Below are 22613 nucleotides of genomic sequence, written 5' to 3' on the forward strand. Positions count from 1 at the left end.
TGTTTAAATGTTTATTGGCCCATTTCTGTAAACTGGGAATAAACAATCCCTTCATTAGAAACTTCCTGAAATTAAGTATATAAGAATGTGGTGGTGACTGCTTTAAGAGAGAGTAAAACTTGGTAGCCACACCCTTGTAACACACTGAAGAGAAAGAAAAACAGATCCAACCTTTAGAAGAATGACATACATACATATATTATCATTATAGACTGTTATGCCTTTCAGCGTTCAGTCTGCAAGCCTCTGTTGACCCTGACCACGATGTCACTCAATGCTTCATAAAACTTGTCAACTTCATCCTCATCTGCACCCTCACATGGTGAATACACGGACACAATTCTTGTCCTAATTCCTCCAAATGACAAATCTACCCACATCATTCGCTCATTTACGTGCCTAACAGAAACTATGTTGCGTGCAATGGTATTCCTGATAAAGAGCCCCACCCCAGATTCTGCCCTTCCCTTTCTAACACCCGTCAAGTACACTTTATAATCTCCTATCTCTTCCTCGTTATCTCCCCTTACCCGAATATCACTTACTCCTAGCACATCCAGATGCATCCTCTTTGCTGACTCAGCCAGTTCTACCTTCTTTCTTCCATAAGCCCCATTAATATTGATAGCTCCCCATCGAATTCCATTTCGTTCACCAAGTTGTTTCCAAGGAGTCCCTCGCCTGTCAAATGGAAGTGGGACTCTGTTACTCCCATAGGTCAGAGGCTTGCTTAAAATGTTCTGAGCTCGGTAAATTCATGAAGCAGGATGCTACCCTACTTGCACATAGTCCAAGTGAGGATCTCTCCTCTAATGGGTTATGGACCACCGGTGAATTGTATAGTCCTAGCCGCCTGAGCACAAGGACGGCCATGACTCAGAATATGCCCGAGTTGCCCACTCCCATTCCATAGCAAATGGTATCCCGACTCTCAAGACCACTTACTAGGCCACTCAGCCGTTGCCCATGGTTCACGAACTAGGACGTGACTACAGTAACCCACTAACATGAACCATGAAGAATGACAGTATCAATGAAAGAAAGGGATGGGGTAATAAAGGGCATAAAAAGAAAGACTCCTTAAGCCTTGATAACATAATACCATCAGGATCAGAAGCGAACAAGAACTGACTAAGGGAAGTCCGAGAGAAAAGAAAAAAGCGATTTTGTTGTTGCTATGAATTTTAGCATCACAACAATTCGAGACGTCTCAATGGCGATGGGAGCAACTTAAAATACCATCAGACTGAGCCGGGAATGAACCAATCGACTTGAGCTCAGAGGACCAGAACTCTAGAGCCTGAGCTACCCTGCGAGGCAGAAGGAAGTCAGGAGCTAAGTACAAGAAAATGAGAACTATGTCAAACTCAGCTAGGGGTCATGTGATCACTAATCCACATTCCCGAGCTGAGGCTGCTAGTATTTCCTCTTCATCATCTCTTACGACAAAGAGGGGATACTGTGGATGTGTTCTAGCCACATCTCCACTCACAGCAAGTTCTTACCTAGGTGTATGTAGGAATTAACAAGTCTGCAGTTCATCCCCAACCATGCCTTTTCGATGGTCCAAAGTATAGGTCTTTTCTACTCTGATGACGGGCGGCCTACATGCTGTCAGGGGAAGTGGGGTACGGGCAGTATGTCACTGCCCAATCAGACAAAAGATCGCCTAGCGGTGGCGCTGAGAACTATTCAGTCGCCCGGAGAGTTTGCCACACTCACTTCGCCCCACGAACTGCTGTGTTGCCGAGTAGTCTTACAGTGTGCGCTGGGTATTACAAAGAGCTTGTTTGACGAGTTTGTTTTATGAGTAATTCTTGCCACGTCCTTTACTGCATTCTTCGATTAACGTTTTCGTGGCATGTGATGTGACGTTAGTTTCTTGCCTATCGTTTCTATTTGTGTTGCTCTGCGTTATTTTTTTATATAATAATTGCACTATATATCTTAAAATGGTGAAGAGGAAGGAGATAAGGAGCCAGGGTAGAAAACTGATCAGCAATGTTTATGAATATTTTCAAAAGGAAGCAGAAAATAATGGCCCTTTAGTGAGTGTGTATAAAGTGCAGTAGAGAGTGTCGGAAGCTTGTCAAGTTAGTACGCGAACCGTTCAGTGTATAGTAAAGGAAGGTAAAGACAGTACCCAGTCATCTGGTTCCATCTCATTTCAATCACCGCGCAAACGAATCACGAGGAACTGTATAACAAAGGCAACCGACGGATTCCATAAAGATGCAATTAGAAGAACTCTCCTCAGTTATTACGTAAAGGGTGAATACCTGACACTGAACAAATTACGTGGTGATTTAGAAAGAGATATACAATTTAAATGGGAAGTTACTTCATTGTGGAGGATACTGAAGTCTATGGGGTTCAAGTATTAAAGTAATGATGGGAGAAGATTTTTAATGGAGAGAGCTGATATAGTAACAGCCAGAGTAACGTTTTTGAGAAAAATGCATCTCCTCAGGAATAAGGACCCATCGCCCCATATATTTTACTCAGATGAGACTTACATTCATCAGACTTATGCTCCAACAAAAATCTGGCAAGATAAAGAGGGTACAGGAGGTTTAAAAGTTCCTGTGGGGAAAGGTGGACGAATTATTGTTTGTAACGTAGGTTCCAGTTGCACTGGTTTTCTACAGGAATGTAAATTGGTTTTCAGGCCAAAGGTGAAATCAACCAGCAATGACTACCACACTGATATGATATATGGTTTTTAAAGAGTCGTTTTTGAAGTTTTTAGACGCTCTTGACAAAAGGAACATCAAAGACTCAGTGATTGTAATGGACAATGCCAGCTACTATTCAGTACAACTAGAACGAATTCCTACAACGAACACACGAAAAGCTGATATATCGTGGTTATCTGCTAGGAATATTCCTCATGACAGCAATCACACCAGACTCGAACTGTTGTCTCTTGTAAAACAATTCGAGCCAAGCAAAAATGCACGAAATTGATACACTTGCTGACAGAAAGGGTCATTCTGTTGTTCGCCTGCCATCCTATCACTGTCAATATAACCCCATAGAGCTGTTTTGGGGAAACGTTAAAACTGCTGTAGGGAAAAGGAACAAAACGTTGAAACTAACCGACATCCAATCTTTAAAGGAAGAGGAGCTGGATAAAGTAACCGAACAGGAGTGGAAGGCTTGTGTGTCACATGCTGAAAAATTTCAAGAGGACGTTTACAAAAAGGGTATTGGACACAGTCATGGATGATATACTCATAAATCTGCAAGACGACAGCCACAGTGAGGAATTGAGTGACGAGGATATTTCTGGTGACAGCTCTGGTGACGATGGCGAGTGTCGGGGTGCTGTAACACGGATCCTTCAGCTGGAATAAGGTAAGATAAAGTAAGAAAATAAGAAAATGTGTTGTGTGACTCTGTACTTTTGAACGAATTGTTTTTCGTTCTGTTGTCAATGCACTTGTTATATGCATTATTAATTAACTCGTATCATACAACATCGAAGATATAAGAAAATAATAGAAATAAATAATAATAATAATAATAATAATAATAATAATAATAAAACTCATCCACAGGCCATAATCAAACTATAACATACGAAGCTCTGTATTTCATTCTTATGTGGATTTCAACACAACTTTAACACGCGCGGGTGCTCCTGGCAACGTTGTAGTAGTGGCCTCTGTCTCTCTCCCTTAACGGCCTCTCGTGTCGTGCTGGCTTGGTCGGCCCCATGCTCCCCGCTTCCCCTGACAGCATGTAGGCCGCCCGCCATCAGAGTAGAAAAGACCTTTAGTAACATTGTAACTTTTTTTTTTTTTTTTTTGGGTTGAGTTAAGTCAACCACTGAAATAACATTGATAATGTCTATCATTTGAACCATAAAAAATGTATATTTGCAATTTTTTTCCTTTTTGCTTTGCGTCACACCGACAAAAATAGGTCTTATGGCGACGATAGGGCAGGAAAGACCTAGGAATGGGAGGAAAGCAGCCGTGGCCTTAACTAAGGTACAGCCCCCACCATTTGCCTGGCGTGAAAATGGGAAACAACGGAAAACCATCTTCAGGGCTGCCGACAGTGGGATTCAAACCCAGTATCCGGATACGAGCTCACAGCCGCGCCCCTAACCGCACGGCCAACTCGCCTGTTAAAAAAAAAGAAGTTATTCCCAAAAATAATATTATAACAGTAACTAGATCCCCTGTTATAGGTAATAACATTTTATCTTGAGTTAAAATTATAATACTTGAAACTTTTCACTGTTATGTAACATTGTCAAATTTTCAAATACAATTGTAGGTTTGTTTTATAGCGTTTCCTACACTGCTAGAAATATAACAATCATGCTTCTCTTGTTTTGGTCTCATTTCACAGGTGAAGGTCTGAAAATATCGTCCCTGTTTTGCCAAAACAGCAAATGTGACAATGCTCTTCTTATCCATTATTTACCTTAAGACGCCATCAGAACAATTTTCAGAGTTCATTTTCCTATTCGTGTGTGTAAAGAAAAATGTTTACTGTACCATACTGGATGAATGTATGTTTGCATGACATTTACCCACTCCTAGAGTGTGATGTATTTAAGGTTCATTTTCCTTTACACACGCACATAGGAAAATGAACTCAACGAAAACTGTCCTGATGCGACTGCATATCAATGTGTGGCTGGGCGGTGTGACCAGTCTTGGGGGAAATAATGGATAGGAATAGCATTGTTACATTCGCTGTTATGGCAAAACAAGGACGATATGTCTTAAAGCATGCGTTGCATCTTCATCACATTATTTCTAAGCGTGCTGTAAGTGAAAGGATAAGGGATTTTTATTCTGCACACGGAAAATGGTGCAAAAGACACTTGATACAGTCAAAAACAAAGAAGTAATTAGTTTAGGTATGTGTTTTGCTATAATAATAATAATAATAATAATAATATAAAAATTTTCATTATGTAACTTTTAATTATAGGAAATAATATTTGAATGAATTACATACGGGTCATTGCTAGTGTAAGTTTTATTTCAAGTCGTTACTCTATATGATTAACCTGTTCCCCCTTATGGACGATAAATTGTCGTCAAGCAGGAAATGCCCGCCACGCGGTATGGAGGTAGATTTATCGCAAATTATTTTGATCAAATGTGCATTGTATTTCACTGAATATTTTGGAAAAATAATTTTCATGAAACACTTTTTTAAAAAAAGGAGAAGTGTTTGTATCTTACCGTTACATGTCGAGTTTAGTATGATGCCTCAAAACAGGAACATTGTTTTTTGTTTTTACATCTGTCCTAACAAATATTTCCTGACAACACAAATCGGCAGCTAGCATGTTTTTTCTTGTCTGTGGATGGAATCGTGGAGACGAAATTTAACCCTTTTACATGGGCATAGCCAAGAGAGGGTTATTGGAGGTTAGAAATCAGTTTGCTGACTTGTGCTCTATGTTTCACAGTGCTACTACTTGGAGTGTTTCTTATAGGAACCTTCATCAAAGTCTGCGATACTGTTCGTCCAATTAGCTTTAGAGATAGTGCAATAGGCATGTATATATGATATGTTGAGTATTGGGTAATATACTCAACAGAATAATTCAATATGGTATATGATTGGTAAAACTTACTTGGGAGACTGTAAAATGGAGATTAAAGTTACAGAAATAGTGCCTACAGAATGTTAGAAGGCAACAGTCCCTACAAAATCTAACAGTTTCAAATTCGTGATCGAACCTAAAATATCCACGGCATATTATTTGTATAATATCATGAACTATTTGTATTCAATTGTAATGATCATTCATTCTTTCTTTCACCAGGCTGAATGGCTCAGACAGTTGAGGCGCTGGCCTTCTGAACCCAACCTGGCAGGTTTGATCCTGGCTAAGTCCAGTATTATTTGAAGATGCTTCAAATACGTCAGCCTTGTGTCGGTAGATTTACCGGCACGTAGAACCCCTGCGGGAGTGAATTCTAGCTCCTCGGCGCCTCCGAAAACCGTAAAAGTAGTTAGTGGGACGTAAAGTCAGTGACATTATTATTATTATCTTTCTTTCTTTCTTAATCTGTGCACCCTTCAAGGTTGCTTTTTCCTTTGGACTTGGCAGGGATCCCACCACTACCGCCTTAAGGGCAGTGTCCTGGAGTGTGAGATTTTGGGTTGGGGAGATACATCTAGGGAGGAGGATCAGTACCTCGCCCAGGCCGCCTCACCTGCCATGCTGAACAGGGGCTTTGAGGGGAGGGGGGATCAGAATGGATAAACAAGGAAGAGGTAAGTATAAACGGCCGTAGCCTTAAGTACCATCCCGACATTTGCCTGGAGGAGAAGTGGGAAACCCCAGAATACCCCTTCGAGAATGGGTGAGATGAGAATCAAACCCCCTTCTCTATACAGATGGCCTCCCGAGGCTGAGTGGACCCCGTTCTAGGCCTCGTACCAATTTTCAAGTTTCGTGACAGTCCCGGGAATCAAATCCAGGCCTCCAGAGTGGCAGCTAATCAAACTAACCACTACACCAGAGAGGCGGGCATAATTATTATTACGTGTAATTTCATATCGTTTCCCATTTAAATCTATCTCTCGTATGTTAGGCTTTGAAAAATTGAATGTCATATAAGCAAGTATTGAATATTAAATAATTTAAAGAGTATGTTAGAGATGAATAAATAAGGAATATTACCTATGTTGAAACATAATGAACAATGAAACATACATAAATAATTGTTAAATTCGTGTAGTAGTGGTGGTGGTGATTATTGTTTCAAGAGGAAGTACAACTAGGCAACCATGCTCTATATAACACTAATCAGAGGGAAAAGATGGAAGGGATCAGACACTTCAAAAAATGAAGATATCAACCAAAGGAAGACAAGGACCACGAAGAGCGTGAAAATGAAAGAGTGCCTAGCCCTCGGAAACCTAATAGTGTTGGGGTCAGAAAAGAACAAGAGTTGTACAAGAGAGATTGGATAGGATAGATGAAAGTGAGGAGCCTGGCACAAGTAATTGGAAGCAATGCCAGGACTCAGCTAAGGGCCATGTGGTTGCCAACCCACGCTCCGAAGTTTTGATCCCCTGGGGTCCCTTTTAGTCACCTCTTAAAATAGGCAGGGGATACCATGGGTGTAATTCTACTTCCTCCATCCACAGGGGGGTTCAAATTTGTGTATATTTTACAAGTATTATCATTGTAACTCAATATACAATGTTCATATTTTAGATCATTCAGAATCTGATTATTGTACCTAATGTAATTCTGTAATCAATACATAAAATAAATCAAATTTTTTATATATTGTTGTCTTTCTGTTCAACATCAAGACTAAATTGTAAAGAAGATTACTAAGGTGGAAGGGGAGGCAAATAGTGGAGAGTCCCAGCGCAAAAACTATGCCCCTTCACTAATCTGTTTCCTAGGAGTACCCGATGGTCGGAAAATCTCAATTCACTACACTGGCAACGGAAAAATCTATCTGAATTGGAGGCAATTTTTTCCTCCAAGCCCACTCTTCACTGCTAATTTGGAATTAAATGAATGTAGATTTTCCAACTCCCCAGCTATTTCCTGCCAATGTTCAGTCGGGCTGTTATACTCGGTACGCAGTAGTAATCCCATCTATAGGAGTTGAGCGGCACCATTAGAAACGAAGATCACAACAAACAATGGTCAATGTAAAGTTATTGTTGATCAGTAACAAACAATGGTCAATGTAAAGTTATTGTTGATCAGTGTTATGTGCTTTCGATATTGTAGGCCTTCTGAAATATCACTCTTATCATAGTCGGTACAGTAAAACTGAATGAAACATAAATGATCGGAAATTGTATTGTCTATAACTTTTGTTATGTAGTACTTTCGATAGCACTAATAACATAGGTACCGGTATTTAAAAAGTAAATTTTAGGCGCCTTCCCCTAAACTACCATTTTATCTCGGGCGAATAAAATCATTTACAGCCTAGACTGTAGTTTCTTATTCCCCGACTCTATATAGCGCTACTTTAATACCGATTTTTATCAAATTCTTTTCAACCGTTTTCTCGTGATGCGTGTAGATACATACATACGTACATACAGACAGAAATTACGGAAAAGTGAAAAGTACATTTTCTTGTTACTATGGACATGGCCGATACAGAAATACCATTATTTTCAAATTCTGAGCAATGTACAGACAAAATTCTTGGTTTGGGTTCTTGTGTCAATACACATCAATTCATTAAGACACAACACACAAGATAAACACATATTGGCTGAATAACCTCCTCCCATATATAAGATTGGTATAAAGAAGGGCATCTGCCATGAAAAGGGTCAAGTCCACAAGTGTGACACAGGATCACACCTGTAATCCCAACAGGGTGTAGGAAAATAAGTAGAGAAATAAGGAGTAAAGATACTTTTGTGGACTCTTCAGTTACTCTGTTTGTAATGCAGTAGCAGTTTGTAGTATAATTTATAGGTGGATGCAGTTTATTTTAAATGTACAACAAAAGTCCCTTACAAAGAGAACTCATAACAGCGAAAAGTTTACTTGGTACAGTGGATTATTGTATTATCACATGCTTTACAAAAGTCAGAAAAGATACAAAAATAATTCAAATTGGTACCGAACAGCAATCTGTTTGTTAAAAATTTTCACAGATATTTTGCATGCTCATCACTTTTCTGATACTCCTTGAATGCGTATGTTCAGTTTTTTTGGCAAGGGGTTGAATGTGACACTAACACATCAGAAGTTTTTGGTGATGCTACGATAGGAAAGGGCAAGGATTGGGAAGGTAGTGGCCTTAATTGAAGTACAGCCCCTACCATCTACCTGGTACGAAAATAGCAAAACATGGAAAACAATCTTCAGGGTTGCCGATGGTGGGATGTTGTTTCACCTTCACTCCAGACGCTTCTGTGGCAGAGGTTTCAATTTTCTTCCTTGAAACAGTGTCACCTAACCTCCCTTTCCTGTGCATGTATTAAGAAAAAAAATTTCACGTCCAATGTAATGACAAATTCTTCACTATAAATTTACAAGGAAACAGCCTTTCTGAAATTTAAACAGATGCGAGGGTAGGTAACTGCGTGTGTCCAGTCCTTGTCCCGTTTTTCTATGAGGTCTTGTATGAAGTGAAATGAATCTTAGTAGCGGGTTTTTACTACTGGATGCCCTTCCTGACATGATAGTAGAAAGGAAGAGGGTGAAACACAGTGCCAGCACACAGCCTATTCCTGTGAAATAGCACAAAGAGGTTTGTTCAAGACTTATCCAACAGATGAATCATCATCAACAGTGTCATGCCCTCACTCCATACGAACACTGCAGAGAGATTACTGATTGAATCCAGGCTTTTGCCAAGCAATCTAGTGATTACAAATTGTATACCACTACCTCTCATACCCTGCGAGCCAACATTTTGATGGTGAATTTTCTTTTTGACCAACTGAACTTCAACAGGCTAAGCATGGCGGTGTCATATCATTTAGACTTGATGCCTTAACGATCATGACTGCCAGGCGGGCTTATGCAGGAGTGCATAACCAACCTCTGAAATCAGTGGTACACACTGTAGTACCTTGAGAAGTATCGCATTCTTATTTTAATTTGAATATGTAGTATTTGGGGCGTGGCCTCTGAAGAGGCCTAGTGCAAGTCTTTCGAGTTGAAGCCATATGGGCGACCTGCACGTTTGTGAGGATGGGGCCCTACCTATGATGAATTCTAATGCCGATGACGACACACACCCAGTCTCCAAGCTATTGGAATTAGCCAATGAAGGTAAAAATCCCTGACCCAGTCAGGAATCAAACCCAGGACCCTCTTTGCCAAAGGCCAGGAAGCTAACCACTTAGCCAGTATCCAGTATTTAAATCAAGTGATCATTTTATTTCAGCCTTTATTTCTAAGGAGTTAAGAACTGCTGGTGGCCACATTATTATACACTTATTGCTGAAACATATTCTCCTCTTTTGTTTTGAACTTCTAATGTTTGATTATACCAGGCAGAGCTGCGATCAATGGGTACTATTAATCAACATCACTTTCGAATATTGGCAAGAGCTTGCTCGTGCACATAATGAGCGATCAATGCAGAAAAGTGATCGATCTTAATTCAACATAAAAGCTGGAGCTTATAAATATCTGTAACGGCGTAAAGTAATACACATTAATTTGTTCATAACAACGAACAAATCAAAAGGTTCTTGTAACCGAAGGATAATACAGAGAATACAGTAAAACCTCGATGCATCGTTTTTCAAGGGGGAGGGGGAAAATGACTATGGATGCGGGAAAACTATAAATGCGTGTAACAAAAAATAGGAGGAAATAAAAAAATAAAAAATGCAGGTACTGTATTTGGACATTTTCGTTATATAAATATATTATAAAAACAACAATGGCGCGTGGCCTCCAGAGCCAGTCTTTAGAGTTGTCGCGTGATAGGCGTGATTGCAAATTAAGGATATACGTGGATATTACGGCAATAACCTGTATTTAGGAAGAGATTCCATCAACCCTTCGCGAACGATAGGTTAGATACCGTACCCAACACGGTGCCGCTCCCGTAGCTCAGCTCAGACGATGTCACAGAGGTTAGAAATTCAACACGGTGCATCTCCGACGATGTCACAGCGGGCTATGCGAGGCCGCCAGCTTACAAACTAGTTACAAGACTAGACTATTGGTCTGGTTTGGTTAGGTCCGGCTTGTAACAAGACAATTCTAATGTTTAATTTGGCACACATACAGCTCCCAAAAAATCGGAATTAACCAAGGAAAGTTAAAATCCTCAACCCGATCAAGACCCCTTGAACCAAAGACCAACATGCGCTAACCATTTAGCTCACACTATACATAACTGTACTAAAAGATTGCAACCATGATATTGTACCATTTTATTGCCCTGGTCATTTAGAATCGCGATATTAAAATCGTCGTTTTTCCGTGAATAGCGATAAAGTGTCGGGAATCATGCGGCAGAAAATACGACTTGTAATATACAGACGTGCAGAATTAAAGAGGCCATGAATATCTTGGAAGAAAGTGCAGACATGTGGAATCCAAATGGCCGTGATTTAGATGAATGCAGTGACTTTTAATTGGAAGAAACAACAATAGGAACAGGTGAACATCGCATGAAGTCACCAGGAAGAGATTTACAAACGAATTGATATGCAACTAGAACAGAAGATTTAAAAGGGATACTTCCTAAATTTTTGTAAAACCAGATTGCATTATAAAGTTATGACAATATATTTTTCGTAGTCGTAACGGAAATCCCAAGCGGAGTTAAAAAAAAAAAAAAAAGAATAAACGAAGTAAATAGTGGAGCGCAGGTTCCGAGTAAACTAGAGTATCAAAGATCTATTATTGAAGACGAAAATCGATCAATTAATGTATCTAGTGAAGACACGGCAACATTGAAGATACCTCTTAAGATAATTCAAATTAAAATATTGACGTTTGTCACATCATAACCTACTCTGCTCAACATAAGTATAGTTTAAGGAAGGTATACGAGTAGCATGGTTGTCAAGCTAATGATGTCTTCAAATATGTGTTTTATGCATGTCTTCAAGAGCTACGAGATGACCGGCTAGACTGAAGATGGGACGAGAGTCTGACGGTAACCCGCCAACCATTCTTACGGACCCGAGGATCGTGGCCGCAGCCCGGTCATGATGCAGCGATAACCCGGAGATGAACGTCCTAGGAGAACCAGGAAGCAGCCATCCCAGTCCAGAAACGCAGATGGATTACGTTAAGTTTCACAAATTTCTTTTCTTAAATTGTAGTTATATGTGTATCATTTGATATCAAGTTGTCGATGGTGATTGTACAAGAGCTAGGTCGATATATCTTCGAGAGGTGATCTCAATATCGAGTTTCAGCGCGAATGTACCAATGTTGATGTTTAACTGATGGATTTAGGTAATCTTCCAAAACTGATAAACACTCCCATGTGTAGGAAAGATAACACTCGCAAATGATGTGCTTTGCTTGCAATGTTTAGTTTTCTTTCAAAGAATATTGCCGTACATAATGTGAAATGAGATATTTCAAACGAGAATATATAGTATATTGAATTATAGGTTAACGTGCGGACACGACGTCAACTTTTACCTAATGTAAATTGATACAGGCTTAATATCTTCATGCTTTGATAAGAGAAGTATGCGTCGATATAAATGATAGTTGTTGATCCATATAATATGAATTCTGATGAGATATTGAATATAGTGAATTGAGCGGTACTTTGAAAAGAATTAATGATGTTTATATTCACGGTGAGCTCATATACGTCGGGAATATTGAGGTAAGACTTGTGAATGTTATAAATAATATATGCATTGAGATATTAGGCGTGGAATTATGATTAATACGACGACGAATAAGGAATTGATGTCCGTTTATTTCAAGCAGTTATGGATCAGGATATATTTGACACATATAGCGATACGTAATATGGCTTGTCTTATTATTTGAGTTATTGACATTTGGTTAGTGAACTTGCAGATTGGTAATAATGTACGATCCTCAAAATAACCCTAGATAACCTATAGTAGAGCATAATGACGGCATGTTCTAAGAAAATTTTACATGTTATTCAATATTTAAAATGACTTAAGTGGGAATAGTGTATCATTGACGGTAGTGTCTTCATACTGTTATGTTATTGCTATTTGCGAGTGTGGAAGTTTCATCTACGGTAGCCCTTGACCATTAGCACTCAGTGATTTGATTTATAAAGCATTTCGACTTTAATTTGACCTAGACATAAACTTGTTGAGATTTTATTGAACAATTATTACATATTTCTTAGGGAATATTTTGAATATGTCCAAGTATGATCAAACATATATATGTATATATATATTTTTTTATGTTCATTGGTATATCAGCCTAGGTAGCAACTGAAAGCTACACATGTGAAACATTGCTTACTCCATCTACGTTATTAATTATACAGTCACAAAAATGAAATAATGTTAGGATGAGACACCAAAAAGAAGCATTCTTTAAATACATGGCCGAACAAACCTTTCAATAATTACGTACATATGTAGAACATAATATTATGTAATCATTTAAGATCTTGATAAAAGTTAATAACAAGTTAGAATTTGATATTTAAGGAGAATTTGACAGTTCTATTCCCAGATAATTTCATGTTAGTTCATTCTTAATATAACAGTTCGTTAATTCTGAATTAGCCAGAAGGAATCATAGAATTATTTTATGGTAGTTTAGTGGACTGAACATTTTAATTTTTTTTTTATATATGAGACTGAGGAGATGTAGGAGGTAATCCATGTCAGGTCAGGAGAGCTTCCTGAAATGATACAATTCCACTTCACAATTGTTTATCAGAGTAGACGAGACCGTGGATGTTGAAAAAAAAAAAAAAAAAATATATATATATATATTATTACTGTGAAATGTAAACCAATAATTAGAGTGATACCTTCAAGTCAATATTTTTCTAAATTTTTGATGAGATACCTACATGTACATAAGAATCATTTAAATGACAACTTATCATTAGTACAAAAATAATTTTTGAATAAAATTAGTATTTAAGAATTTAACTTATTAATATTATTTATAGGTTATAAGAATAATTAAGGTAATTTCATATGGAAATGATGGAATTTAAGATTGGTCGTATTTTGAATTATTGACCTGTTAGTCAGGCAAACATGATGGATATATTTGAGGTGCGTATCTCAGTCGGATTCACGTTTAAAAAAAATACAACATTTTAGTTTGAAATAGGATAATCCCTGAGTTGTATGGCATAGCTAGCTGGAGATTTTCTTGAACGCCGGCGTGTAGTTGATTGGAAGAGAGACTGACACCCCAGTGAAGAGTAAGTCGGTTCAATATACGCGATGAAAATAAAAAGTGAAACATTTACGCCGTTTCGTTTCACTTTTCTTTACACATTTCATAACAACTGAAAACCTTTTAAGTACTCTGATTGCAAATTAAGGATATACGTGGATATTACGACAATAACCTGTATTTAGGAAAACATTCCGTAGACCCCTTGCGAACGATAGGTTAGATACCGCACCCAATACGGTGCCGTTACCTCAGCTCGGCTCAGACGATGTCACAGAGGTTAGAAATTCAACACGGCGCATCTCCGACGATGTGACAGCGGGCTATGCCAGGCTGCCAACTTACAAACTAGATTATTGGCCTGGTTTGGTTAGGTCCGGCTTGTAACAAGATAATTAGAGAGCAACAAAGCGGTCAACAGGCCTCTAGCATCCCATACCACTCCACAAGGAATGACGCGATTAATCACCTTGTGAATAATTAAAATCAATCCGGCGCATGCTGTGACCCTTATACAGCACAATTTTCTCGTTGGCAGCCCTAGCCAGCATATAGCAACACAGAAAATGGTGGCAAATTTGAGTTTTACAGTGCCTACGTTTTAATTTTTACATCTAGGGGTCGGTTAGTGGGTCGAAGCGAAGCATTGGAACCAGGAAGCTCGTAGTGAGGTTACGCATGAATAACCTGCGCACAGCACTCCAGCCTACAAGATCCTTGCTCAAGACTACCAATACGGAATCACTTGTACATTCTCGCGTAACAAGTTGCCGCTATTATATGCATTGAGTAATCTCGCTAAATTTAAAAAAAGTTTGTGTAAATTTTTCTTACGTACGATCGATCAATACAAGAAAATTGTAGCCGAGAACAAATAATTTTTCATTGATCGATGTAATAAAACGACAGATGCAAGGAAATTTAACATTGGTTTATATGGAACATTTTTGGGACCAAATAAACTGAACGATGAATACAGAAAAAGACAGTTCCGGGAATGATGCATTAAGGTCCTACTGTATCACAGTAATTTTTTAGGGTAAATAAAAAACCTGTTGTTACAACAGGGTTCTCGCTATATGCAGGAATCGTTATAGCGGACTTCTACTGTGTAAGTGTAAATTTTAACTTTTGACAATAATATGAAGGAAGTTTCTCTTTATAATATCATGAATAAGACAACAGTCTACAGGATCAGTTGTTGCAAAAGTCATACAAAATTAAAATACCAAATTTGTCCTCTTAGCACCAACTCTAATGCTCCACAGAATAGCATGCAATTTATTATTATATTTAATACATATCTATTGTTATTAACTTGTTCATTATGAATACAAACTGATTTTCTGTATTCAATGTCTGTTTAGCAGTGTTCAATTTCCCAAACAATGATAGGCTTAAGCATTATTTGTGTGTGCCTTCAAGGTTTCACGCTTTTTTATCCTGTCTGCCAGCTGTCATTCCTGTTTTGATACATTTATCTTCCCTGCCAAACAACAAGAATGGAAAATAATAAAACTGTTCTTTTCACAGCCATAAACCAAATTACGTACATCATAAACAGATTAATTGAACTTGCGTGTAAATTGTTTGCTGTAACTATTAGTCTTCTTTATGTTTAGTACTGCTGAGGGACATCCTAAATGTTTTTCTAGCTTCTCTTCTGCTGAATGCAACCTGAAGGGTTTTATCAGTGAACTGGTCACTAAATTCAATGTGGAAAGGCACTACTGAATCACAGTTATATTAAAATAGCAACATACTCCTGACTGCCATCCACAAGGATTGCAGAATCAACTGTGAACCAGTTTCTCCAGACAAAGCTTAATAACACCAGCAGTGCAGAAGCTAGCACGATTCACAAGTGAATACAATCTGTGGTTTGATTGCAAAGCAAACACACTACACACACTCTGCTGGATTGAACAGAAACCAAGATGTACGAGTGTTTATGCAGAGAGCTTTGAATGAACAAATCACTGCTCAGAAACATTAACTTGAAATCTGTAATTAAAAGAATATACAAAGTGGTGGTTGTGAGAACCTGCAACCAGGCCAGAAACCACTACTATTATGTTCCTATACTCAAGAATACGATAAACTTCTTGGCGGCTGCCTTTAGAAAATTCCAACTCCTTGAACCAGGTCAGGAGAAGTATGGTATATTAGGATACCAGGAATCTGATACTAAGCATCTTACCTTACCCTGGGAGTAACTTGACAACCATAAACCAAATCTTGCAGCGAATTTGCCACGACGAAAGGATTTTTCAGGAAAGTGGGTTTCTGCAAGGTGATGGGAGGGCTGGAACAAGGAACTTGAAAAATTATAATGCTTATACTAACATTTTACCTGATTCTAAAATCTTCCCTGAAATGCTGCTATTTCTTTCGTAGTTTATTACACACCACGAACATACTTATCACACCTTCCAAAGACCTCCGATACCCCATTTCATGGAACTAAGATATATGTTTCACAAAATTATAAAAAGTTTATCTAAGCACACTAATTACACTGCAACCACTTTTCAAAAATTAAGTGACATGATCAGAATGTCTAGCAAACTGAATATTTTCATGACTAAACGGTTTTAAAGTTTAGGGATTCCAGATCCTTTCAGGCATTTCACCATACTTAAAATTCATAAGCTACCCTAACCTATAAACAACCAACATCTCAATATATCTGACATACCTGAAGTAATGTTAGAAAGTTTTGATCCAAAATTTTGAAATTGGTTACTGTATATGACTAATTCTGCAAACTCAAACTACCAACAAAAATGCAAAACTATAAGAAATATGCATAGTCTATTCATCCAAAATTATGTCAGGTAACTTTTTTTCAATCCTCAACGTCTGCGATGTATGTATACATGATAGCAACACTACTCCACATAAATAGATTGAGGAGCATATAATTTGCGCTAACAATGTGGGTTTAATTAGTACCGATTTTAAGAGATTCCAGAGCTCTGGTATTTTACCCTGAACCGGGTTCTTTGTAAGCAAGCATTTAAGTATTCCTAAATGCCAACTAACTGAGATAAGATTTGATTTTTCAACCCTCAACACACGGGAACGCAGACTTACTATGTTATTCAACCCATATCACATAAAAATACTAAACTACAGTGTTATTGTATACATTCCACTTAATTCTGTACCTTAATGCTTCTTGCCAAGCACACAGGATGAATAATCCAAATAAAACACTTGCTTGAAAGTTAATTCTGTACTTCAGAGGTAAATAATCATAACTTCAGTTTTAATAATTTTGAGGTTCTGGTATTGTGAGAATTGTTAGAAGGAAATCTACTTGAAGGAATACAATAGTATCTGCCAGCTTTGTTCACATTCATTACAGGCTGAAAAAAAGCAGCAGTTGGGTAGTAAACAGTTGTATGTCTATTTTAAAATATCAGAAATTATAATTATACAAATAGTATGTTAAAAATGAATAAAAGCTAAAAATAATAAATTTTTAACAATGCACCAGTAATAAGAGAAAAGTACGATAATTGTGAGTTCCAAGACTTTTAGCCTGTGAAGTACAGAAATAATAAAGGCGCAGAACTCTCCTTACGATTAACATATGATTCATTATATGCACTGTAACTTGGGAGAGGTCCCCCTGTCCCTTTCTTGATTCTACCCAACTACATATATTCAACTATTATACTGAAATTTTTGGAATCAAAGACCATCAGGTTAGAGATAAATGTGAAGGAAGCAAGCAAGATTCCACAAAAGTCACAATTATCTCTTGCAGCTTTCCATAATTTTTACTTACCTTTCTAGGTTTTAGTATTGTTTTAGGCTTGGCAATGTCTCTTGATGCTTCTAGGGTAGAATCTCTTCTAGTTGTTCTATCAAACATCCTAAAGAAATTATTGTATGAACCAGTCATAATAGCAGAGTCATTGCCATTCCAGCAGCATTCAAATTTGTCGAAGATGCAGTCATTCTCATACAGCGAACACAATTTTGAACGCAGGTACTCATGCACCTAAAATTAAACAGTAAATAATGATAAAAGTAACAACCATCAAGACAAGAATGCATTCACAACAATTTACCAAGTTACATCAAGGGCCCACACAATGAAGCTCTGTTTCCTTCCCACATAAAGGAACAGAATTTCCCTTGATAAGCTTCTACTTGTAAGATCAGATGCGCAGGAGAGAGGATTCAAATGGATGTACTGAAACAGAAGATAGATGAAGACAGAAGGAGATGGCGCGCACTTGTACACCACACCCGGGAAACTGGAGTTGAGAAATAATGATGATGAATATCTTCTACTGTATTCATAACAATTACATAAAACAGAAAAACCTTATGAAAATTTATGGTAACATAATGGAATCTTATCTTCCTTTTTCTTACAGCAAACTTTTTCCTTTAGAATTGCAAGTCCAATTGCTTGTCCTAAGTCTGCCTGCTGAAGGCCTCTCTTTCATTTACTCCATGAAGTAGATCTACTTATTTTGTAGACAGCAATGTAGTCTAACAGCCCATGACAGTTCTGTAAACTAAGCGTGCATAGAGGAAAAGTCAGAAGTGACACTCAGAAATAAGATGTACTATCTATTAAACCCTTGCACATACAATGTTAAGCTGCAGATATTTCCTGATTTTAGTGAGATATGTGGGTTAAGATTTTAGACAATACATTTACTTTTGCGTCAGAGGACATTCCAGTGAATTTGCTGTAAGAAACACCGTCTCCAAATTAATATCCAATAATTGGCATGATAAATTTTTCAATAATCATTAATTGTGACAAAATTTAAACAGCAATCAACTGAAGTTTAAAAGTATCTTACTGGTGATATAAGAGAGCTTTAAACATTTTCAGCTAAAACTTCACTGTTGTAATGGTTTTACCAAAACTGCATCTCCCAGAAAACCAAACACAATCCCTATACTTCACTCAGCTTCTTCACATTTTCATAATAACAATGTTTTGACAACGGGAACTGCAGAGTAGTTAAATGTCGAAACAGCCTAATATCCTGGAAGAACAACAAAATTTTTTCAGGTGACATCAGATAATGCCACTGATACTGGCTTCCTTCGTATTCTCAACAAATCATTCAGTATAACAAAGAGTTCTGTAATATGCCATTTCATTACCACTCAAGGATATAGGTTTCTGGTATTTGTAGTACTATTTCCCTTTCTAACTGCTTCCTCAACCATGTCAAATCATAATCATAATCTCACTGTAAAGAATTCAGACTAGCCTTTTGCAAATCAGAATAAATTGCTGAAATCAATCTGATAAGATTTATTAACAATCAAATTACTTAAGGGGAGGGAGTATAGGTGATTTTGGTGAAAATAATACATTTTCTTAGTATGCTATGTCATAATATGTGGAGTTCTGTTTAATTTGGTGCATGTTTCATTAATAACTTTTGAGTAGGTATTTTTAATAATATTTTAATTATGTTCTTACACAAACCATTTTTGTTATTCATGGGCAGTAATTCAGCTAACCTCCTCTGCGAACCATGTGACCTTGCCGCGGTGGGGAGGCTTGCGTGTCCCAATGATGCACATAGCCGAGCCGCAGGTGCAACCATATCGGGTGGGTATCTGTTGAGAGACCAGACTAACGAATGGTTCATTGAAAGAGGGGTAGCAGCCTTTCGGTAGTTGCAAGGGCAGCAGTCTAGATGATTGTAATAATACTCAACATGGCTTAGCTGTGTTGATACTGCTACACGGCTGAAAGCAACGGGAAACTACAGCCGTAACTAACTCCCGAGGACATGCAGCTCTCTCTGTATGAATGATGTACTGATGATGGCTTCCTCCCGGGTAAAATATTCCGGAGGTAAACTAGTCCCCCATTCGGATCTCCGGGTGGGAACTACACGAGAGGGGGCGATCATCAGGAAGATGGATACTGACATTCTGCGAGTCGGAGCGTGGAATGTTAGAAGTTTGAATCATTGTGGTAGGTTAGAGAATCTGAAAAGGGAGATGGACAGGCTAAAGTTAAATGTAGTTGGTATAAGTGAAGTACGTTGGCAGGAAGAACAAGATTTTTGGTCAGGCGACTACCGAATTATCAACACAAAATCAAACCGGGGAAATGCAGGAGTTGGTTTAATAATGAATAAGAAAATAGGGCAGCGGGTAAGTTACTACGACCAGCATAGTGAAAGAATTATTGTCGTCAAGACAGACACCAAACCAATGCCCACCACAATAGTGCAGGTCTATATGCCTACTAGTTCAGCGGATGATGAAGAAATCGAAAGAATATACGAGGAGATAGAAGATTTAATACAATATGTAAAAGGTGACGAGAATCTAATTGTGATGGGAGACTGGAATGCAGTGGTAGGCCAAGGAAGAGAAGGTAGTACAGTATGAGAATTTCGATTGGGACAAAGGAACGAAAGAGGAAGTCGGCTGGTTGAATTCTGCACTGATCATAATTTAGTCCTTGCCAATACTTGGTTCAAACACCACAAACGACGGCTGTATACGTGGACGAGACCTGGAGACACTGGAAGGTATCAAATAGACTTCATTATGATTAGGCAGAGATTCAGAAACCAGGTGTTGGATTGCAAAACTTTCCCAGGAGCACACGTGGACTCTGACCACAACTTGTTGGTCATAAAATGCCATTTGAAGTTAAGAAATTGAAGAAAGGAAAGAAAGTTGAAAGAAAAGAGTGTGAGGGATTGTTTCAAGGAACGTGTTGCACAAGGACTAAATGAAAAGGCTGAAGGAAACACAATAGAGGAAGAGTGGAGAGTCATGAAAAATGAAGTCATTAGGGCTGCTGAAGAAATGTTAGGAAGGAAGAAAAGATAAACTAAGAATCAGTGGATAACTCAGGAGATATTAGACCTGATTGATGAATGACGAAAATACAAAAATGCTAGAAATGAAGAGGGCAGAAAAGAATACAGGCGATTAAAGAATCAAGTGGATAGAAAGTACAAGGTAGCTAAGGAAGAACGGCTGAAGGAGAAATGCAAGGATGTCGAAGGCTGTATGATCCTGGGAAAGGTAGATGCTGCATACAGGAAAATCAAGGAAACCGTTGGAGAAAGGAAATCTAGGTGTATGAATATTAAGAGCTCAGATGGAAAGCAACTTCTAGGGAAAGAAGACAAACCAGAAAGATGGCAGGAGCATATCCAACAGTTGTATCAAGGTAAAGACGTAGATAATTTGGTTCTGGAACATAAAGAAGCTGTTGATGCTGATGAAATGAAGGAGACCCAATTTTGAGGTCGGAGTTTGACAGAGCTGTGAGTGACCTCAATAGGAACAAGGCACCTGGAATTGATGACATTCCCTCTGAATTACTGACTGCCTTAGGAGAAACCAGCATGGCAAGGTTATTTCATTTAGCGTGCAAGATTTATGAGACAAGAGAAGTCCCATCCGATTTTCGGAAGAATGTTGTTATACCTATTCCCAAGAAAGCCGGTGCTGACAGGTGTGAAAACTACCGCACCATTAGTTTAGTATCTCATGCCTGCAAAATTTTAACACGTATTATTTACAGAAGAATGGAAAAACAAGCTGAAGCTGAGTTGGGAGATCAATTTGGCTTCAGAAGAAATGTAGGAACACGTGAAGCAATCCTGACTTTATGTCCGATCTTAGAGGATCGAATCAAGAAGGACAAGCCCACATACATAGCATTCGTAGATCTAGAAAAGACATTCGATAATGTTGATTGGACCAAGCTATTTATGATTCTGAAGATGATAGGGATCAGATACCGAGAACGAAGAATTATCTACAATCTGTATAAAAATCAGTCTGCAGTGATAAGAGTCGAGGGCTTTGAAAAAGAAGCAGCAATCCAGAAAGGAGTGAGGCAAGGCTGCAGTTTGTCCCCTCTCCTTTTCAATGTTTACATAGGACAGGCAGTAAAGGAAATCAAAGAGAAATTTGCAAAGGGAATCACAGTCCAAGGAGAGGAAATCAAAACCTTGAGATTTGCCGATGATATTGTTATTTTATCTGAGACTGCAGAAGATCTCGAGAAGTTGCTGAATGGTATGGAGTAAGTCTTGGGTAAGGAGTACAAGATGAAAATAAATAAGTCCAAAACAAAAGTAACGGAGTGCAGTCGAACGAAGGCAGGTGATGTAGGAAATATTAGATTAGGAAATGAAGTCTTAAAGGAAGTAAATGAATATTGTTACTTAGGTAGTAAAATAACTAACGATGGCAGAAGTAAGGAGGACATAAAATGCAGACTAGCACAAGCAAGGAAGAGCTTTGTTAAGAAAAGAAATTTGCTCACTTCAAACATTGATATCGGAATTAGATGTTTTTGAAGACTGTCGTGTGGAGCGTGGCATTGTATGGAAGTGAAACATGGACGAGAACTAGCTCAGAAAGAAAGAGAATAGAAGCTTTTGAAATGTGGTGTTACAGAAGAATGCTGAAGGTGAGATGGACAGATCGAATCACGAATGACGAGATACTGTATCGAATTGGTGAGAGGAGATCAATTTGGCTAAATTTGACGAGAAGAAGAGATAGAATGATAGGACACATCTTAAGACACCCAGGACTTGTTCAGTTGGTTTTTGAAGGAAGTGTAGGTGGTAAGAACAGTAGGGGTAGACCAAGGTATGAATATGACAAGCAGATTAGAGCAGATGTAGGATGCAATAGTTACGTAGAAATGAAAAGGTTAGCACAGGATAGGGTGGTATGGACGGCTGCATCAAACCAGTCTATGGACTGATGACTCAAGCAATTCAGTTAAAAATGCGATTATACAGGGACTATA

General features: G+C 38.2%; 1 protein-coding gene across 4 annotated transcripts in view; it reads right to left on the reverse strand.

Moving 5' to 3' along the window:
• tws (protein phosphatase 2 regulatory subunit tws) overlaps nucleotides 1–22613 on the reverse strand; it is a 905968-nt gene that overhangs the window by 39577 nt on the left and 843778 nt on the right. For all 4 annotated transcript variants that reach the window (XM_067151365.2, XM_067151366.2, XM_067151367.2 and 1 more), the window contains one exon: nucleotides 17619–17834. In XM_067151365.2, coding sequence (XP_067007466.1) covers nucleotides 17619–17834 — 216 coding nt within the window. The remainder of the gene's footprint in view (nucleotides 1–17618; nucleotides 17835–22613) is intronic.

The sequence above is a fragment of the Anabrus simplex genome, chromosome 7 (assembly GCF_040414725.1).
Source record: "Anabrus simplex isolate iqAnaSimp1 chromosome 7, ASM4041472v1, whole genome shotgun sequence".
Classification (NCBI taxonomy): Eukaryota; Metazoa; Arthropoda; class Insecta; order Orthoptera; family Tettigoniidae; genus Anabrus; species Anabrus simplex.